General features: G+C 35.2%; 1 protein-coding gene across 1 annotated transcript; it reads left to right on the forward strand.

Moving 5' to 3' along the window:
• Positions 1–17,820: 17,820 nt before the first annotated feature.
• Positions 17,821–20,596, forward strand: LOC137745163 (suppressor of disruption of TFIIS). The gene is made up of 8 exons (XM_068485065.2): positions 17,821–18,010; positions 18,793–18,863; positions 18,954–19,019; positions 19,165–19,262; positions 19,369–19,494; positions 19,607–19,930; positions 20,031–20,096; positions 20,274–20,596. The coding sequence occupies exons 2-8, from the start codon at positions 18,803–18,805 to the stop codon at positions 20,424–20,426; spliced, it is 894 nt and encodes a 297-aa protein (XP_068341166.1). The 5' UTR covers positions 17,821–18,010; positions 18,793–18,802; the 3' UTR covers positions 20,427–20,596.
• The last annotated feature ends 2,302 nt before the right edge of the window (positions 20,597–22,898 follow it).

The raw sequence follows: 22,898 nt of genomic DNA on the forward strand, positions 1-22,898 counted from the left end.
ATAATAGACCATCAATAATATGGTTCAAATTCGCCTTTGACGAGAATCGAACCTAAGACATCTCACTTACAAGTGAAGATGAATACCATTAGACCATAGTACTAAATGGCAAAAAATGAACGTTGAATTGGCTAAGGTTATTTGATATCTAAAAAAAACAAATATTAAATACAACCAGTTCAGTTAGGTACCGTTTGGTACGTGGGACGGGACGGAACAGAGTGGGACAAGGTGTTCCGTCCCACGTTTGGTGTGCCTAAAACGGGTGGAACGAGCTGTTCCACGGGATGAGTTTTGGGTCAATTTTCGTTCCACCTCACCCCCTGGAACGACTCATTCCACATCCGTGGAACACAAAATTATAACCTCTTCGTCTCCTTCTTCCTCCTTGTTTCCATCCGAAGGCATCTTTGCTCCCGTTCCGTTCCGTCCCGTCCTGTCTGTATACCAAACGATACCTTAAGTTCAGACTGGTTCTGTTAAGGAGAGGATCGAATTAAAATTACACAGATCCAGTTCGGTTCGGTTTTTGAAAACAAATTGACTTTTAGTCAACTTGCTTTTTTCTGATTTTTTTTTTTTCTGAATTCGGTACGGTTCCTTGGTTTCACAATTTTTATTCCCACTCCTAATCATGATTTACCAGAACAGTTCAGATGTAAGTTAACAAATGCTCGAGTTGTTCTAACTGGAAGGAAAAACGTGTGGTTCTCTATAAGCGATCGTCTTTACTACAAACAGTTCAAACTGGAAGTTAAAGACGTGTGGTTCTATTACACTCAATATTGAAGGCACCCGTTGACCAATAATAAAAAAATAAAAAAACTATTGAAGGTACACGTTTACCAATAATAAAATAATAAAATAATAAAAAAACCATTGAAGGCACCATTGACCAATAATAAAAAATAAAAATTATATTGAAGGCACCCCTTACTAAAATTAAAATGCAAATTTAAAAAGTGTTATTAGCATGTTTATTTTTATTTCTTATATAATTTTGTTAATTTTTTTTTTATAAATCTTCTTCAATTGATTTGATTCGACGGTCGAAATTTAAAAAATTTGTGTGAGAAGTATAAATGAGTGTGTGGATAACACTCTTCTATTATTTATACTAGCAGAGGAGGCCTTTGTTTGAATCCAAGACACAATAGATTGAAAATGAAGCCTAACCATTAGGGCAATTCACCATTTGTACTTTCCACATGCACTTAAATTGATGTGTTAACTAAAATCTCCCTTGATTTTAGAGAGGGTGACTTCTTGGCTCGGGTGCTTTTTTAAATTTTGGGGTTAGTGTGGTGCTGCAATGCTATTTTTGGCTTCGACCTCGGATTATTTCCTTATTGGCGTCGACCTTGGTGGTGGCTATTGGCTCAGTAGATGTGGCGGCGGCGGGGAGCTGCACTTTGCTTTGGAAATTAGGTTTCTTTTTGTTATGGTTGTTTGTCTTTTATTTTAGGAAATTTTAACGAAAAGTTCCGGTACTGTTCACTTTAATGAAAAACCACATTTTAATATTAAAAAGTCAATTTTAGTATTATTCACTTTACCCTTTATTTTGTCATTATCGTTAAAACTCAAAGTTTTCAAGCAATTTTCATTAGTTTTTCTTTTATTTTTCCTGACCTAAGTTTGTGTTGGTCTCCCTCTTTGTTTGATGTTGTAGGTGTTCTTTAACTTTGATCCCTATACTCTTTTTTATCTACTTTGTTTATATAAATATTCCTAATCATGAATGAAGTTTATTATTTCGGAAAGAAAAAACTAAAATCACCCTCTCAACACCCCTAAAAGGCCCTTAGTAACTATCCCTTTACCATGACAAAATAGATTAACACAACTTAGAATTTAGTTTGTGAACCGCTTCCAGAACCTATAAAACCCTCCATTGTAAATGAAGACAACGATGGAGATCACAACGATTATGGTGACAATGGTGCTAACCACTGAAACTGTTCCATATGGAGCAATAGAAAATTTTGAGGATGCTAAGCTTCTAGCTATGATATATGTGCACAATTTTCAGTTGGTTGCTACCGAATGACTCGTGTTGGACTTCTAGTATTAAAGGAAATCAACCAAATTTTTTAAAGATTTTCTATTTGCTAGCTACTGAATTATTAAATAATTTAATACGGTTTCTACCAAATACTACGACTCATGATGACCTCCATAGTTATGTCATGTTAGAGAAAACAAGTGTCTCCACAGTGTAAGACTGTTTTTAATAGTTTGGGGGTGGCCATAGAACCTCCCAAAAGTATTTCTAAATATTTAAATTCTAGACAATTTGTAATTGAAGTGGTTAAAAACATTTAATCATAACTTGAAGCCCTTGGACACCGATCGTTGAACTTGAGCTCTCAGGCGCATGGATCGTTCTATTTTTGGGTCGAAATGTCTCATGGATCATGATGAGTTATAGTCGTCGTAGAGCTTATGTGAGTGTGAACGTTGTGGCAGTAGATCTAGGGTTTAGGACTTGACACTTGGATTAGAAGTCAGAATCTACTAATCTAGGCATGGACTTTGAGTTTCATGGAGGAGGAGCGACGGGCGGTACTGCCTTTTGTTTTCTTTGCTTTGTTCTTTTCTTCTGGATGAGAGGGGTCACTTTCAGGCATCTTTCATAGTGAATGTGTGATGATTCTGACTATATAGGACTTTGTTGCTTTCTCCTTTATTTAGTGGAGAAATGGACGAATGCCTTTTTTTAAAATTACTTGGGAGGAACCGACTTTACAAGTAGATTGCGATGTTGAGCTCACATATAATATAACAAAAGTGTGTCTCATACAGCTGTTTTCATTAGGTCCTAAAGTTTGGTGGTAAATTTACAAATATGCGGCTTGTTGTAATATCTTCAAACATGTCTTTTAAATGACCTTTCAGAATTTCAATCTAATTATGCTTACCAAACGAGACTCTTTGTTCTCTAGAATCAAATGACCCTTCGTTCCGATTTATTGATCAATCCTGCAAGTATTTACATCTCCCAACTCAATAATTTGCTGGTTAGTATTTGATTCTGATTAGGCTCTTGTAACAAGGAACATACACTTCATAGGGACACTGCATTCACAATAAGGAGCATTAGCTACATATATTTGACCTAGATCAGTAAATGAATAAAAACGATGAGGGATCTCTTTCCTTTTTAACCAAAGAATGTGACAAATGGGAATCGGGGATCGATAGAACTGCATGCATTTGTTTTTGAGTTGGATGGTACTCCACAATCTGTATATGCATGATAGCTGTTGTGTGGGACTTTCATTTTTCTAGGGACCTTAGATAGAATGAAGGCTGTTGATTGGCTTCCTAGTAAATCAAAATAGACAAACTACTACAGCCTTTTGAGGCTAAAAAAACCCTCATCAAAATCCAAACCCTAATGGCCTCCTTCTTGGAAAGCAAACAAAGATGGTGATCACAATGTTTCATCACCAATAATTTGTGGGGCTAGTAATATTGACAAATTGACATATCATTTAATTGCATGTCAGTCTCGATCTATTTGAGTTGTTGATATACGATTTGAGACTAACGGATCACGTTACTCAATTAGGTACATGTATGCTTATTGATTTGTACTAATTATGTCAATTATTATAATCAGTTGTTAATGAACATATGAGTTGTCAGATAACTGTTATCATGATATCAAAAATTGTAGTCAATTATAATTATGGAGCTAAAAGTAATTTAAAAGATTCTAGAATTGACACGTAGACTTTTACCCATAAGTGATGATAATGCCCTCATTAAATTAACGAAGCCCACATTTGTTCCACGCACAATTCAACCTTCAAGAAGACATGAGTTGTTGGCCATGACTTCTCCAAGCTATGTTACCTATTGCTAGGATATAAGACAAGAGAATTAAAGATAGAATTAATAACTAATCCTTATCTTTAAGCTTTCGTTATTGAAGACCAACTCAATTAAGTAAGGAATCACAATCAAATCCAATCAAGGATTTTACGAGATAATTACAAGATATTATTAATTAAATAATATAATATCTTCAGGATAATTTTCTCCTCCATCCAACGGATGACACATCTTGGCCAACTGGACGCTAACACATGGCGCGAGATCCCTCTATCCATGGCTGACCACATCTCCCAATAAATACCATTCTATACTAATTGGTAAGCTTTTGCTATGCAATTAAGTTCTAAACTCTATCTCTTTTCAGAAAAACTAACTTAAGTATCGAAGATCCATTAGCAAAACACCCCCTACCCCACACTCTTTGATCAAAAGTATTATAGGTAAAACTTCGTCAAGACTAAAGACGGTGAATTTTTGCTACCACAAATTGATGCTTTTCATTGGGAGCTCGATTTAATTCTCAAAGAAGCTCTCGCTCAAATTCTTTTCAAAATTCCCCTTCTTTGAATTTTTCTAGGTGCTTCTAATCTTCAAAATTTTAATTCTTTGATTATAGTGCTGGCCTAGAGAAGGAAAAACATGATTGAACGTTCTGAAATCACGATGAACAATATCCCTTATGTACATGGACATAGACTAGAGAATAAGGGACATGACGTGACCCTATGCCGTCGCTTTTCGCGCTTGGATGCCCCCTACCACGAGCCACATCCAATAATGTTGCCACTTTAACAGCTCAAAACTTGCAGTCATAGTAGCCTAGAACTAATAGTGTCACATCCCGGCCCAGGGCGGATCACTTTCCGGGCTCGCTCCACCACCGTAGCACGATATTATCTGCTTTGGGCCCCGACCACACCCTCACGGTTTTGTTTTTGGGAACTCACGAGCAACTTCCCAGTGGGTCACCCATCACGGGATTGCTCTAGCCCCCTTCTCGCTTAACTTCAGAGTTCCTACGGAACCCAAAGATAGTGAGCTCCCAAAAGGCCTCGTGCTAAGTAGGGATGAGAATATACATATAAGGATCACTCCCCTGAGCGATGTGGGATGTCACAATCCACCCCCCTTAGGGGCCCGACGTCCTCGTCGGCACACACGCGACCAGGGTTAGGCTCTGATACCAAATTGTCACTCATATTTCATCATAACATACCATCTATGTAAATCAAACACCTTTCGAATATGCACGTCAATTCATATACCACGATCATCATCAGTACACAAGCCAAATTGTCATATCCCGGCCCAGGGCGGATCACTTCCCGGGCCCGCTCCACCACCGTAGCAAGATATTGTCCACTTTGGGCCTCGACCACACCCTCACGGTTTTGCTTTTGGGAACTCACGAGCAACTTCCTAGTGGGTCACCCATCATAGGATTGCTCTAGCCCCCTTCTCGCTTAACTTCAGAGTTCCTACGGAACCCAAAGCCAGTGAGCTCCCAAAAGGCCTCGTGCTAAGTAGGGATGAGAATATACATATAAGGATCACTCCCCTGAGCGATGTGGGATGTCACAAGTAGGCCACAGAGCAGCTCTAACAGCTACACAAGCAACCTAAGCACATCAGGCTTAAGTACACACGCAGACAGCTATAGTGTAGCCTAACCCTCACAAGCCTAGGTTACGCCAACCCAAGGCCAAGTGGGCCAACCTGACCCGTTCCAGCCGCTCACATGTCCGACCTGGTTCCCAAGCCCTGGTTCGGTCCCAGAGTGGTTCAACTGGATCGGCCCTTGATCTCTAGATCAAATTTGATTCAGACTGGACTTGCACGCTTGATCTGGACTAACGATTGAACCAAAGGTTTTTTAAACCCCATTATTCAAAAAATTTGACCCATTCAACTTAAATTTCGTGCCCACTGTTCACAACACTTCCACCACTCACAAAAATGCATACCAACTGAGCTTCAACACTCCAAATGTTGATCCAAAATATCCCAGTAAGTTGCAGACTTGACAAATGCCCTCATGTTAGACTTGACAAATGCCATCACGTATTAAACCACCTTGGAGAATTTATTCATTAAGCACATCAAAATGCAGCGTACTCTTGACGAGGTAACCCGATGTAGGATAGGAGCTGATGATGATATTTCTTTCCAAAAGTGTCTCGACAAGCAACTACTAAACCAGCCACGAACCAGGTGTTTAGGTAGCGTGCACTCTTGCCTTGGCCCTTGTGAAAACATTATCTTCTGCCTTAGTGTGCTGAGAAGTGTTCATTACCGACTTGGCTCGCAAACGAGTATACATTCACGGTTGGGCCCACGCTCTAATGAACACTTAAACCCTGAACCCATGTGCAGTTTCCAATCTCGACTTGGCTCAAAGATAATTCCTCACACCTTACATCGAAGTAGGCAACACAGGGAACATGAAGAAACTTTAGGGTAGTCAGGTTCAAGTTCAACTTGAGCTTAACACCAAACGCAATCATGAGCAGCTTGCTCGCTAGCTAGAGACGAATGATGTGTACCGCAACCAACACACAGACGAGTTGATCGCCGGGAAGAGCATCATAAACCTACAGACCACCGTCGAGGGTAACCGAAATCACCATTGCCCCAACTTCCAGCGCATTGAGACCACAAACGACGCACATCTAGAGTAGATTCGAGTCATCCTAAATGTGAAGTCCCCAATCACTTTGAAAGAGAACCAAAGTCTAACTGGACGAGCAACAATTCTCAAACTCCTCTTATGATTAACTAACCGGTGAAAACCCTTTTTCAAGGCTTTAAAGAGGGTGTAGAGGCACAAGTAGGACAAAGAGTGCAAAAAGGTATTCAAAGATTTGAAGCAGTAAATATGGCATTAACGTATAGTAATTTAAAAAATTAAAAATTAAAAATTGACTCTTGCATTAACTTGATAAATTATACTTTCCACGTTTGGGATATAACCGCATTCCACTACAAATCTAGCATTAATGTTACTAGGTTGGCATGCTTGTAAATAATAGAAAAATCTATGGATATCATTGTAGATGATGTGTCTACCTATTTTTAAACAAAGATCAAATTCAGAAGGAAATGGATTCTCTCCGGATCCGTTCCACCTAAGCCTCATGAACTACAAATTTGGGCCTTTGAAATTTGATCAAATGGTTACAAACAAAGGGCCCCATTAAAAGTTTTAATAACTTAGCCGTTGGATCAAATTTCAAGGACTTGGATTTGTGGGTCATAAGGATTAGGTGGAAGGGATCCGAAGAGGATCCTTTTCCAATTCAGAATTATAAAGCCTTTCAGGTTATGCTCAAAGAGTTATCTTTTTAAGCCCTAATATCCAACAAACCCTAAAATAAATTTTGTAGGCAATTGGACTCCATCTCCTAGAAGACTTTTATTACAAGTCAAAGCTCATAATCAATGCAATCGAAAAATCCATTTTTGACAAGGCTTCTTAACTTGGGATTTTTACACCTCTTGTACTTCCTAACCATAGCACGGCAGGTGTGGGGACATTCATGGAGCAAAAAATAATTTAAAAAATCCAGGAGCTAGCACGTGGACATTTACCCACAAGTGATGAGAATGCCCTCATTAAATTGGAGGCCCACATTTTTTCCATGCGTAGTTCAACCTTCAAAAAACTCTAAGCTACTGACTACAACTTCTTTAAGCTCTGTTGTCAATGGCAAGGAGATAAGACAAGAGAGTAAGGAATCATAATCAAATCTAATCAAGAATTTTACGAGATAATTCTAAGATAATATTAATTAAAAAAATCCAGGAGCTAACACGTGGACTTTTACCCACAAGTGATGGGAATTCCCTCATTAAATTGGAGGTCCACATTTGTGCCATGTGCAGTTCAACCTTCAAAAAGACCTGACTACTGACTATGACTTCTCTAAGCTCTATTGCCGATGGCAAGGAGATAAGATAAGAGAATTAAAGATAGGATTAATAACTAATGCTTATTTTTAAGCTTTTCTTATTAAAGACCAACCCAATCAAGTAAGGAATCACAATCAAATCTAATCAAGAATTTTACGAGATAATTCTAAGATAATAGTAATTAAATAATATCTTTGATAATGCGCTCCTCCATCCAACAGATGACATACCTTGGCCAACATGACACCGACACATGGCTCAAGATCCCTCTCCCTATGGCCAGCCACATCTCCTATAAATACTCCATTCTACACTAATTTCTAGAAATTTTTTTCTATATGCAATTGAGTCCTAAACTCTTTTTTTTTTAGAGAAACTGACTTAGGGATCATAAATCCATTGGCCAAATGTGTTTAATTATTTTGTAGGTACAAATTTGTCAAAATTGAAAATGACATATTTTTGCTACCACAATTCTTAAATCATTAAGAGCTTATTAGAGAGTTTATATACACAAGATAATAACATTTTAAATTTTGATACAATGATTTTAGTGTGAGGATTGAGTTAAGTCACACAATGGACTATTAATTAATAACTGATTACAAACTCTCCATATTCATGAGAGTCGAACTTATGACCTCTTTAATTACAAGTGAACATAAAGATTACTGGACAATAGTGTTAGTGAATCATATGTTGGATTAAATGATGGTTTGTCGAGGGAAATTGAATGGTTGAGATGATAATTGTCAAGGAGCAGATCCTAGGGTTTCCGGTGATCTCAACAGTTTAGCACATCGTAGGATTTGCGGCATGCACCATTACATTATGCTCCCAGTCGCCGAACACTTATTAATCTACCAAACCCCAACAGTCAAAGGTTAGCACTTCTAAAACTCTCATAATATTTGGAGAATTTAAATAAGTGAGTTTAATTGACACTTTTTTTATTTTTTATGTTTAATCAGATAAAGTTCTTTTCTTATTTGATAGTGCTAAATGTATAAAGCCTTTGCACGAAAGTACAAATATTCGAAACTCAAATAATATTTTGGAGGAGCCAATCTAAACACCCCAACTAATTAAATTAATAACTTTGATATATGGTGAAACAGACACACGAAGGCGAATCATATGGTTTAGTCTGTTTGCGCTTTCTTACAAGGCACCGGGTATATATAACATTCCTCTTACACATGTACGTAGAATTCAAAACTTTGAAATATATTAGTAAGTAAAACGACTCTGTAGTCTGTATGGTTACTATGGTATCAGAGAAAACTGAGTACGCATACCGCTTGCGCGTAGGCTGGCTGTCTACGTCTGGCTCCTCTCATCTGATGCAGCACGAGACAACAGTTAGCCTATTCAAGAACAAATTAAATACTTTAAAAAAATCCAGATTGATCGTTATTATGCTACCTGCTCTTGATTGGTTAAATATATTTAGTAAAAGCTTGACCCCGATGTTACTTCTCAATTCTGCAAAAGAAATTCCCTCGCTAAATCAAATATTAAACTCCATTTTTTCACTTAAAGAAATCAATAAACTACTTTGGAAACGAAAGGCCCTTCGCTATTGGTGTTGCCGTACAGAACATGCATTTGATATAAGGCCAATAAATCTACGACCTTAGACCAAGATATTTTTGTGTATACTACCGTTATTGCGTTTATACGTTCATACACGATACTCATCTCATGGTATAGAGAAATATTTATGCGGGATTGTTTCTGCCGCTCAATTTAACTAGAGTGTTCAATTAGTTGACACTGTCGCAATGACGTACATGATAGAAAAGTCTTGAAAATTTTCTCTCAAATGTACTGATGAAACCAAATTATATGCAGAGGAACCAAAAAACTATGCGAACCATGTTTGGCTTTATGCAAAAAAAATATAAAAAAAAATCCTAACAACTCCTAGATCGAGTGCATAGAAACGAATGCAACAGTAAAATATTGACAGACAGATCATGGTTCTTACAACTCTCCGTTGGTGTAGCTTTCTCCTAAACAACCTCACCAACTGGAAGCTAGGAGTCCAAATAATTATACTATTATAAATCATAGTATATTAGTAACAACAATACAAGGGTCGTGGTCATCGCCAGCCCAGGTAGTTCAAATAATTGAGGGGGAAAGAGTCAGAAATGCTCCTTTCATAAGACCCATCTGGTTGTAAGCCACCACCAAGTTCTGCAATATTTTTTTCCTTTTATAATAATTTATAACTTGACCAATTCTTAGATTATTTTTATAAAAAATTAGACAAATTCAATACATGTTGCAGTGCATGTAGTCTAGTATCTTAGTGCATAGAGTGTTTAGTTTCTACCCATATGTCCCGAGTTTGAAACTCTCATCTTCCCTAAATTATTGTAGTAGTTTCAAACCATCATCTCTCCCTTAATAATAAATTTAAAATATACATATTTTATTTAAGAAAATAGATGAATGCAGTACTTCAAAGAACACTAAAATGCCTATTATTCAAAACAATGGTCATAGGATTTTTTCTTTAAGTGGTTTATAACCGAGATAATTTTGAAGAAAGACCTAAAATAAATAAACAATTATATTGTTAAAATACGACATAAAGTGTGTCGAGTGTTTCTCTCAAAGGACTGAAACACCCAAATATATATGTAAGGATCTTGCCCTTTAATTTTAAGGATATGGTGAATAGGAAAGAATGACTTAACAAGGGTCTACCCATTTTCTCTTTGGAGTCCTTTTTGTTTTGTTCTTTTCCCTCTAGTGTAATATTTGGCCTTCAATGACACACTCCGATCGAAGTCGAGGCATGCTGGCCATCACTCGAAGGTGACGTAACCAAAAAGAGAAGTGAAGCATAAAAATATGGATAAATTTAAACTAAAACTAACAATTATTTAAACTAAAGTAGAGAATGCGCAGTAGTAGGAAGAACCCATAAAGAACAAATGTTCAGAGCATAGATGACACAAGTAGTGCAGTCGAAACTAGTTAAGTACTTATTACACAATATGAAAAGTCCCTATATTATTTATGGATATGTCAGAACCGCCGGATATTCCTTGTACGCCACAGAATAATTTAGCTAACTAGGACTTGGACGGGCGAAAAATAGAAGGGTGAGTGGGCAAAAACAAAGGTTTATAAAACTCATTTATTTTCTGAATATACTAACCCCTTGCCATAAAACATGTATAGTTTCCAGAAAATCATACTACGTATAAATATGAAATCAAATGTAAATCAACAGTATATTCAGAAGTATGCCAAATCACCACATCTCAACAGTACTATAATAAAATTAGGTGCTCATCAATCTATGCTGACACATGAGTTCATGTAGAGGATTTTCTAACATGAACAGGACTGGGTGTAATCATAATATACGCTCTAGTGCTACAATCACGTGAAGACTGGTGCTATTTGCAGTCACATACGAGTCGGAGTTGCCTATTGCAACATGTACGACAGGACTGGCACCTACTTGGATCTAAGGCGAGCATGCGGTGTGAATGTGAACATACACGTGAAAGACTGGCCCTGTCCCTAGGCGAGCACTAACACCGGGTGTAGCAATGTATGATAAGCAGGTAAAATGTATATGAACATGCCATGATAGTATATAAATCTCAACCATGTAAAAAAATCTTCTAAAATTAAATAAAACATGGCATGATAGGCATAATTCAATCCAAAAGTATTTGTGAAAACTATAAAGTTTATACACACACACACACACACACACACACACACACACGAAAACAAATGCCCACTCACTAATACGTCGATGGATCATAGCCTCTTAGCCTTGCTTGTCCTCGTACATCCTTGGGATAAGTCTCACCTATGCGGGAAATAACTAAACTAATTAATTAATAAGAACATAATAAAAAAAAGGGTTAGGAAAAACCCCCATAGTTTGCTCAAACAGAGGGTTTAAATATACCAAAGCATTCTACTCGATGTCACGGACCCGTACATGTCAAGCACACGTCGGTCGGTGGCTATACGCGCCCTCATGCGCTGCCAAGTCACAGCCACATGCGAGGGCCACACGCTGGCAGAACTAACGGAATATTCCATTAAGTCTAATGGCATCTGATATTCCATTAACTTTAACGGAATATTCTCTGTATTCTATGAGGAGAAAGGCTAATTGGTTGGTGGTCATATTTTTACAGAGAAAAATGATAAGGTTTTGTATAGTGGAAATCACACGAAATCTAACGTGCCTTATAAAAAATAGTGGTTTTCAAACATTGAATAATTAACACGCACGTGTACATAATCTACCCGTTTTTAACTCACTTTAACTAGGCGTAACTTTTTCGTTACAAGTCTGATTTGGGTCTAATTTACGTTCACACGACCATAACAACGAGTACTATTTAATTACGATAACGAGAAAAATAATTTGAAGCCGAATAACTACGTCTATGTCAGGTTCCACTTTTGCCAAAAAGGGCATAAACATCATTTTACACACTTAGAGAGAAAATTACATGAAAAATTAGGAACGGATCGTCACATTCAATCATTTCCTCGTGGCACATTAAAAAAATCAAGGCTCATGTGTCATGGCCCTCTATAAATTGGAGGCAGATTGTCTGCCCTCCTGTTTGGTGCCCTTCCCATCCCCTTCTATTTTGTGCAGTCACGGTTAAGCCACGTCAACATTTTATATTCCTATTATTTTTTGTCTTATTATCTCTATAAAAAAAAATCAATATAAAATATTGATGTGACTTAACCGTGACCGCACAAAATAAGATGGGATGAGAAGAGCACCAAATAAGAGGGCAGACAATCTACCTCCTTATAAATTATGGTGGCCCTTAAACTTTATTAGTATTAGTGGCGGCACAAGCTTCAATCGTAAGTGGCCATATTATTTATCTTAGATACATGTCTGTACATACACATGCATCATATATTGAAATAAAATAAAGTTCAATAAGGCCAACTTAGAAATGTTTATTGATGTTATGCACACATATATAGCTCAGCATTCAAGTGTTAACGAGTTAATAAATTAATACAGTGTTAACCACTCGTTTTTTTTTAATAATTATTTTACAATGTATTCAAACTGCATGTTTAAGTTTAAGTTTTAGTTCTCATTGAAATACAACTCTGCCAAACTTCAATACTACATTACAATATAATTTAGTTTTCTAATTAATAGGCAAACAAGTAATTTTAGCAAACATGACGATTAAATAACGATCATATAATCCAAACTGTATGTGTTGATAAACCTTATAGGCTCAATATGGTCCACTACCAATATTACCGATTATCTCAACATAACCAATTACTAGGTGTGTGGTTTTATCATAAATGCCTCAATGATATTAGAGGTGGAAACTCTCAAATATTAATTGGACATTATTTAATTATATGACCAATGTGAGATCCAATTCTCCAACATATCCAAGTTTTATGTCATCATAGAAATATTTGCAAAACTTCAATACTCTTATGACGGTATTCATAATAATCATCAAATAGCTAAAGAATTTTTCAATTTCAGTGAATTTTTACAATATGATCTTAAAATGAACAGTTCTAGCATATGAGTATATTCTAGAGTGAACCAAAATCAGAGGGGGCGTTGAGGGGGTGCGAAAGGTGCAGTCGCATAAAGCCCCAAATTTGAAGGGGCTCCCAAAATTTTTGTCATCTAATATTTATATGTAATAATATTTTATATTTAAAATTGCTTTTGTTATGAAATAATGTTCTATATTCAAAAATTGATTTTGTTAGCACTTTAAAATCTCATCTTACACTCTTTATAAGCGTAATTTTTTTTCTTTCTAAATACAAAAATTTACAATACAATAAGATATTTTGAGTGCCAATAATATACCATAAAAGACGATATTTTTTCAATATTATTATATAATAATGTTACATATTCAAGTGAAACTTTAAAGTTAGAGTTTTTGAAGTTTGTTTTCTTGTTTGGTTGTTTAAGATTGAACTGCTTTTGATTATTTAGTGAACATTATGTTTGTAGCTGTTTTTACTTATTATTAATGACATTTTCAAACTTGCAATCAGTAAGTGTTAAATTTTATTTTGATTTAAGTGATTGTTTTCTAGTGTCAATACATTGTCCTACATTTGTTAAGACTTATCTTAAGAAGGGACGCTTTTATAAATTTCGCACAGGATCCTAAAATCTCAAAGACGGCCTGACCAAAATAAGTAGTTAGTGTCACATTAACTCATGACACTAACTACTAATTAATTAACATATATTTGAGCTACCTATATATATATATATATATTGATGAGTTTAAAGGAAGCAAGATAGATCACAAAGTAATCCAATATATCTTGCGTTTACACCTAGCTAAGGGCATGTAAAGTCATAAATTATTCCAAATTGATCACGTATATCTTCTATATTGTGGTGACACCTTTATTATTTAAAAGGTTAATTTCAACAATTATTCATACAATTTATCATCTATAATTATTAAAAAAAAAAATTGGATATGACTTCCCCCACCATCCCTCAATTATGGAGGTTAGGCTCTCAAATTTATGGTATATAATTCATACAAATCGAAGATGCAGACATCTTCCACAATCCACTGAATGGAGCTGATATTGAATATTTTGAGCAATATTTGATGCATATCATACAAGTTATCAAAAAAATTTTATGCGTGTCAGATACCAAGCTAGTGCGCGCGTGTTGATCATGTAAATGACGCAATGGTTTGCTTTAAACTTCATGTTACGTAGTCACTTAGCATTAGTGTTATTATTGTTTACTTGTAAATAAAAAAATCTTAGATTCGACTTTCGTGTATGACTAATTTAATATCAAATTATTATGACTTAGCTTATTATGATATCCTACCCAAATTCCGCACTTCTTAGTGTAATATATCATTATATTAAAAAATAATAATGTTCTAAAAATAGTTAGGCGCTAGCTGAGGGGCAAGGAGGAACCTAGCATCTAAATGCCTATGCTAGCCTAAATGAGTTCTAGGCATTTTTTTTAATTAAATTTATTATTTGCAACTCAGTACTACGATCTGGTGGTATTCTTCTTTGCTTAGAAGTGAGAGGTCTTTGGTTTGAATCTCATGAATGGTGAATTCAATACCAAATTAGGTTACCCATTGTGTGATTTAGCCGAACTCCCCTTCTCCCTAGTGTAAAAATATCGATGTACTTTCAAAAAAATTATTTAAAATATGACATATAAAACTATTGAAATTTTTTCTTTAGTGTTCAAGTGGTTACAAGTCAATAGTATTTTAGAAAATATTTTTAGATGTTGTATTCATTTGTGGTGAATTTTAAGAAAAATAACTGCATCAAACACGTGGTATAAAAAGTATTGGCTGAGTGGAAGGTGGCTGACACTTCTGTTAATTAGAATGTTGGGTGGCACAGCCTCATTGGATAACGGTGAAAATATAAAAGAGAAAAGGGTGAGAGATGGTCACTTAGGAATTGGAGATGTACACATTTTCTCTTTCCTCTACGTTGGAACCCAAAATGGGCAGAGAGAAGCTCAGCGCGCAATTCTCTTCTGAAAAAATCTTGAAACCATAATGATCATACTCTGATTTTCATAGAGTTTTCAACCACGCCAAGACCTCATAGACCACCTAGGCCACCTAGGTCGTTCAGGCGCTTACTTAGACTTTTTAGGCAATTTTCTGATTTTTTTTTCAATTTTTCTTTTTCATTTATTGGTTAATTTCGACGGTTAACCATCGCATAATTCTTTTGCTTAAACGTCGATGACTGCCAAAGTCGATTTTTAGAACATTGAATAAAAAAATAGAGTTAGAGGGGTTTGTAAATCATGAAGAAAGTGTGACACGGTAATTTATAACCATCATTGCTATATGCATACCACAAATGGTGGAGGTTAGCTGCATTTTTCAACCACAAATATTATAATTAATTAAACCAATTAATGTACTAATTAGCACCCTCAATGATTGTCTAGTTTCATGCATAAAATATCATCTTTCTGATTGACCTAAAGTTAATCTTTAGACTCCATTTCATATCATTGTTTGCTTGTTGAAATTTGCCTTCTTTCAAGAAAAAAGAAATGAAAAGAGAAAAGTATGAGCGAAATCATATGCAATGACATGTGTCCAGGCTCATAATTGTAGCTTGCACAACCAGTTTGTTTAGGTAAAGTTAAAGCTGTGTTGAGTGAAGGTTGAGAATGAAAGAGACCATCCCATATGCTGGTTTTTGTCTCTACTACTCATTAGAGCTCATTTTAGACAGTGATATATATAAATATCAGATCCACCTAGATGCAACCTGTGTCCAGAAGCATCTAGATTATTGGGTACCAATTAAATCGGCCAACCCCCAATTTTTTATTTTGCAATTTACTTTAGTTAACAAAAAATTTGTTTTTTTTTTTTTTTTTTAACAAACGATTTTATCTGCACTAAGGGAGTGGGTTAAGCCTCATAATAGGTTAGCAATAATGTGATTAAAATCGTCTTTGACGAGAATCAAACTTAAGACTTCTCACTTACAAGTAAAGAAGAGTACCACTAGACTATATAATACTAAGTGGCAACTAAACAATTGTTACTAATACTGCTCTATAATTTCTTCATACCTTTATTAAAACAAAGAAATGTATTTTTTTTTTTTTTTTTTTTTTTTTGTGTATGTCATGAACGGTTTCGATTTTGATATGTATAATCAAGAATTTGTTGATCACAATATAAGGTACGTCCTGAAATCACATAAGTATTATTCTTTAGTTAATATTATTTCCTTAAAGAAATACTTGTGATTAACGAATTTTCATCGTACAAATGTCATAAAAAAACAATTCATTTTCTTAAACATCATTTGAAGAACATCGCTGAACAAATTCAATCAAATGTAATCATCGATATGTATCAAATAAAATAGCTAGTTCATCCTAAAGTTCCTAATTGTTACAAATACCATGAATTTGCTCATACATAGATTAAATAATTTATCGTTTCATTGATTTTTTTTTTTTGTCAAAATTGTTCTTTAAATGATATTTAAGAAAATAATCAATTCAAATTATAATACGTATACGACAAAAATATATGAATCACAACTGGTATACACTAAGAGGATCACCTTGACAACTTTAATGAATCCAATTATCTTTCGTCAAGTCGTAGAAATTAGTTATTACACCTTTAACAGTCAAGCGTATGAATGGATAAGATAAGAATACTTGGGATCCTATTGAGTATGCTGTAAGCAACTTCAATTTTTTCCTTCCCAAATTAGAATAGCAGTTTCTTAGCATATTAGATAAGCGAGAAATACTAGGATTTTAAAAGTGGGATTTTTCATAAACTTTCTGCCACTTACAGTTTAACGTCAACATGTATCAAAATTATAAAACATTGTGCCAAAAATATGAGGTGACATAATCCATAAAAAGTTCCACTTTTGAGAAAACCCCATTAATATTTATCTTTGGCATATATACCTCTTAGCAAGAATGCTGAATTTAGAGAGTTTAGATCAAACCAAAGGATAATATGCACCTTCCCACCACCTTTGTCATCATTGTTGGCACCAATCTTTGGCATCCACTTGTTTCAAAAACAAGTTACCAGTTACTACTAGCTTTCAAATGCAGGGGTATTTATGGAATATTGAGAATAAACTACAAGGGTAAATTTGGATCGTGAAGGGAGGTGAGATGGAGATTGTGGCAAAACTGGAAATGTCTGGACTACAAGGGTAAATTTGGACCGTGAAGGGAGGTGAGATGGAGATTGTGGCAAAACTGGAAATGTCTGGACAAAGAGAGTCCACATAATACAACGTTTGGTTCAACCTTTTCAATCCTTGGAAACCAGTTGCCTTCTTCCTGTTACCTTCTTTCTTTCTCATTTTCTTGTTACTTCTCTGAGTCTTAGACATTTAAAAATTAATTTAACTGAACGTGATTTGAGATGAAAAAAAATTAATAATCTAATTAAACATTTTAAAATACATAAACTCGTGGGAATTTCTCAACGGTTTTGCCTATTTAAACCCACCTCCTCTCCTCTCATTCCTCCTCCCACTCCTTCGTTCTTCAATACCTTTAGCGTTGTGCTCTCCCTCTCCCTCTCCCTCCCTCTCTCTCTCTCTCTCTCTCTCTCTCTCTCTCTCTCTCTCTCTCTCTCTTCCCAGAGTTCTCTTCTTGCAAGAAAGAAACTCTCTCTTTCTCTCTAGTTCATCAATTTGGTATTGGCTTTCTAATCTGGTAAGTCAAATATTCAATCTTTTGATCAAAGGCATTTCCAACCCATTTTTTGAAGATTTGGGTTTCCTTCAAACATCATTTATATAAGCAAAAGTGGTTCATTTCATTTCATATGACATCCACTTTGCACAAAAATTTTGGTTCTTAGATCAAATCCAATTTACACCAAATGAACCCAATCATTATCTAAAGCAGTTCATACATTGAGGCTCGCCCAATGAACCCAATAATTTTTCTTGTGATTCAAATTAAATATAGTTTTAAGTTGTAAAAATTTATTGAATGAGTTGTTCTTGTTCCCTAAAGTTATGATACACTACGGGAAGTGCTTGAAATAATCACATGAAACTTTGTTTAAGTTTACTTTCGTTTTTAGCTTTATGCATTAATCTAACGCCTAATCTTATAAAGTAAATACAACTTTTACTAGGTTGTAATATTAATCTATATCCAAACCTAAATTCCCATAAAGCCATTGGTCCACCTCTTCTCTTGATTCAATTTATAGTAGCGGCTGTTTATTGTCCATTCAGAAACTAAGAAACCCTTATCCAATTCCAAGCTAAGCTATTAGGTATTGGCCTCAGATTACTCACCTTTGAAAAACCTTTTCTTCTTTTGGTGGTAATCTGAGTCAATAAGGGCCACAACTTTTTTTTTGTCATCCATATATGATGATGGATAAGTTTAGTTTGAGACTGAAAATGAAACTTGATATAAACTTGTGTCGATTTAAGCTTTCATGGAACTTAATGTTCACTTCTCTTCGCCGTTTTCTGAAGGTTTCCTGAAATGGAATTCGACGATCGATTCATGCAGGCTCAGAGGACAAAGTTCGACTGCCTTTTGTTCGGTAAGCCTTTTAATTTTGGAAATTTATGTGCGAATACGAGTTCACTTGTAAAGCAATCATCTTAGACCACTATTGTTTGAACTTTTGCAGATCTTGATGACACACTGTATCCCTATAGTAGTGGCATTGCTACAGCATGCAGAATCAATATAGAAGGTAATACTTTTTATTCTAAGTTAGGCCTTGGAACTGCAGACGTGGGTTAGGCCAGATTGCTAGGGTAGTTGAGGAAACCTTCCGTTCCACATTTTTCATATCAATATAATTTGTATTGATTATTTCCCCTTTTCTTTTCCTCCAGATTATATGGTTGAAAAGCTTGGCATTGACAGGAGCATAATCCCTGAGTTGGGTAACCTTCTGTACAAGAATTATGGAACAACAATGGCTGGTCTCAGGGTACTTTTTTCTTTTCTAAATTCTTCCCATATTTTTGACATTTTATTATTTTATTTCTGAGCTTTTCAAATGAATTATGCATAACTTTGCGGGTCCTTCTTTGCAGGCAATTGGCTATGACTTTGACTACGATGAATATCACAGTTTTGTCCATGGAAGATTACCTTATGAGAACATAAAACCGGACCCAATTTTGAGGAGCCTCTTGCTGAACCTGCCTTACAGGAAAATTGTAAGCACCTACTGTGTAACCGGTTATTTATTCCCTTGTCTTTCACATCACGTGACAAGAGTTTCAAGCTTTCTTCTTTATGCTAATTATTTCTGTTTTATATGTGAAACAGATTTTCACAAATGCAGACAAGATCCATGCTGCTAAAGCACTAAGCAGGCTTGGATTGGAAGACATTTTTGAAGGGATTATCTGCTTTGAGACCCTCAATCCGATTCACAAAAACACGGTCTCTGACGACGAAGACGACATAGAATTCGTGGGATTAAGCAGCACTACCACCACTACTAGCAGCTCCCAGATTTTTGACATCATTGGCCATTTTGCTACACCAAACCCCACTTCCAAACTACCCAAAACTCCAATTGTCTGCAAACCATCCGAAGATGCCATCGAACGGGCTCTCAAGATAGCCAACATTAACCCTCAGAGAACAGTAAGAAACATTTATATTTTCTTCTCAAAATTTGAATATCTCCAGGTTCTTTAGATCATTCACTTATGCCCAATTTTGGTTGTATTTTTGGCTCTTTCAGTTATTCTTTGAAGATAGTGTCCGCAACATACAAGCTGGCAAAAGAGTGGGACTTCAAACTGTATTGGTAAGCTATTGACAACTTTATACCAAAAATATTCAGACACGATCATACTAACTCACATACAACGGACCTCATCACAACTCCTAAAGAAATCATCATCAATCAACTTGTACATCAGTACAGGTTGGCAAAGTTGGTCATAAGCTGATGCGATCTTATTGTCACTATTGAATGTTACAGGTTGGCACATCTCAGAGAGTAAAAGGTGCAGATTATGCTTTGGAAAGCATTCACAACCTCAGGGAAGCAATACCAGAGCTTTGGGAGGCTGATAGGAAATCTAAAGTTGGTTACTCTGGGAAGGTTGCAGTGGAGACATCAGTCACAGCTTAGATTTGTGCCCTACATGCACTAAGTTTTTATGAGGAAATATTCATGTTTTTGGGATTTTACCATCCCATTTTTCCTCATCATAAAAATTAAAAATTAAAAAAAAAAAAAATCTCATTTTCCTTGTCTCATTGTGATCCGATGTTAATTATAATAAAATATATATTGTATGCTTTCGTATTGTAAATTTGAATTAAACATTCAAATAACGATTCACTAAATCAACCAATTTAATACTAAAAAAATTTAAATAACGATTCACAATGAATCAATTTAACAATATGACAAACTCAAATGACGATTCACCAAATTGTTTAATAATAAAATGAAAGGGCACATTATACAAATAAAAAAAACACCTTTAAATAGTTATACTTTCCAAGCCTATGAGCCACTACATTTGCTCATACCAAATCAATTAGTTTAATAACATCACGCATGTCACACTCTCATGATTAGAAAAATTCAAATAACGACTCAATTAGGGATTATGATTCTCTCCCCTCCTTTTTCCATCCCATTTCATCCCCTCCTTTCACATTCTTTTATTTTGTGTTTCTCTTGCTATAAAAAATTAGTATAAGATGTTGATGTGGTTTAACAATGACCGTTCAAATAGGAGGGGAGGGAAGGGGAGGGAAAAAAAAGGGGAGAGAATCCTACTCCCTCACTTAAACATTTCATTTTTGAAAAGTTAAAAATAAAAAACAGAAATACCACAAAATTAAGAGCTAGTCAATCAGTGTAATAACTTTACGTTAACGTGTATCACATTGTCGTGAATAAAAACATTCAAATAACAACCTGTGTAATTAAATAATTTAATAACATAACATTAACGTATACCGAACTGTCGTGATTAGGAAAATCACGTACCTCTTACTCCTGATTTTAAGGAGTCAAAATTTAATCACAAGTATAATTATTAGTGGAACTTCATGCTAATCACGCTAGATATACAATAATCATAAGGTGTGTGTGTACGCATTTTAGTCGACATTTGCAAAGAAAGGGACATACTCATTAAACATTGATATTAATTATAATTAACAACTCAATTGTGTAGCATAATTGATGCGCAAGAAACTGCGTGGGAAAATGATGTGTTCAAGATTACAGGTGAATATTATATGCGTTTACTGTTTCAAAAGTCTACTCATCATATTATTACTATATTAGTAATATACTTCTATCAATCGTATCACCATATTCTTGAGTCTCTGGATACTACTACTAGACACTTCACACTTGTATTGGCATCATTGACTTGGAAAATCACATGAATCTGCTGAGTTAGCCAAAGTAAGAGAGAAGTTGAATTAGTTGCATTATGTGTCCTCAATTTCAGATGAATACTGTGAAAAAGCTTCCTTTTTTCATCAGAGAATTAGCCGTGTAGAGTAGGAAAGGAAACGACTTGGCAGTTGGGAAGACAACATAACCCAATGTCATGTATTTGTGAGCCCAGAATAACTTCAAAATATTAGGGTTTATTGTTTGGTATCTAGATTACATTAGAGACATTTTCGCCTATATATGTTTTGAATTTTTAAGTCAATGTTAATTAAGTATTTTTAATTTTTTTTCATGCTCGTTCCAAGTTCAAAGTAACATTTGAATACATGAGAATCTCTTTTGTTACATGATTTCTTCTTCATATAGGTCTATAGAACAATTACTAACATATATTTTGTGCAAGAGCCCTTCCTATCTAAGAGAAAATTGCCCCATGATTATGTACTGGTCTTACTAGGGATCGCAAATCCCAAGTTTGTATCCCAGAGTATTCAGAAGTTTGCATTAATATTTTTTCACTTTTTTCCTTACGTTGTGATCGAATCATCTGTCGTATTTGGTTAATGACCTGAATTTATTTTAATCAATTATCTTTTGAACTTTTTCAAATAGTCAATTTCCTCATCGCCATCATATTTTTAAATTTTACACTATTCCGTTCATATTTGTCATGTGCGCAACCTATGACCAAATTACGAGTGTAAAATGACTATTCGGCCCACGGTAAATCCAACCATTTAGATTGTGTGGGCAGCTTGATCTATCAATCCCTATATAGAGTATAACAATGGCTTATCTACATATGAGACGTTTTTACCCTTTTAGTTGGCTCACGTGATGCCACGTGAAAAAGATAAAGATGAAAGGAATTTTGGATGCGATGTTGAGTAGCCTAATGGTGGAGAAGTAATTAACTATTTATAAACATTCACGAGGGTAATTAGCCAAATAAAAGTTCAAAGTAGAAACGGATATGGTGTACAAGTTCAAGGGGTATATAGACGAAGACATCTATATGAGATTTATTGTTCAAATGTTAGTGAATGATCCCTTACAAACCGAAAATCGAATTGAAATTACTGTACAATTTGGGGTTTGTTTTTTTTTTGGTTCGATGGTTTGGGTTTAGGTCTTTTACTCCAATTTTGTTTATTCTATCAATCCACAAAAGTATCCACA

The sequence above is a fragment of the Pyrus communis genome, chromosome 12, assembly GCF_041283825.1.
Source record: "Pyrus communis isolate YQ-2024b chromosome 12, ASM4128382v1, whole genome shotgun sequence".
Classification (NCBI taxonomy): Eukaryota; Viridiplantae; Streptophyta; class Magnoliopsida; order Rosales; family Rosaceae; genus Pyrus; species Pyrus communis.

Coding starts and splice junctions, on each gene's coding strand:
- LOC137745163 (XM_068485065.2), top strand. CDS start 18,803: ATGGAATTCGACGATCGATTCATGCAGGCTCAGAGGACAAAGTTCGAC. Junction 18,864..18,953: donor GTTCGACTGCCTTTTGTTCG/GTAAGCCTTTTA, acceptor GAACTTTTGCAG/ATCTTGATGACACACTGTAT. Junction 20,097..20,273: donor TGGGACTTCAAACTGTATTG/GTAAGCTATTGA, acceptor TGAATGTTACAG/GTTGGCACATCTCAGAGAGT.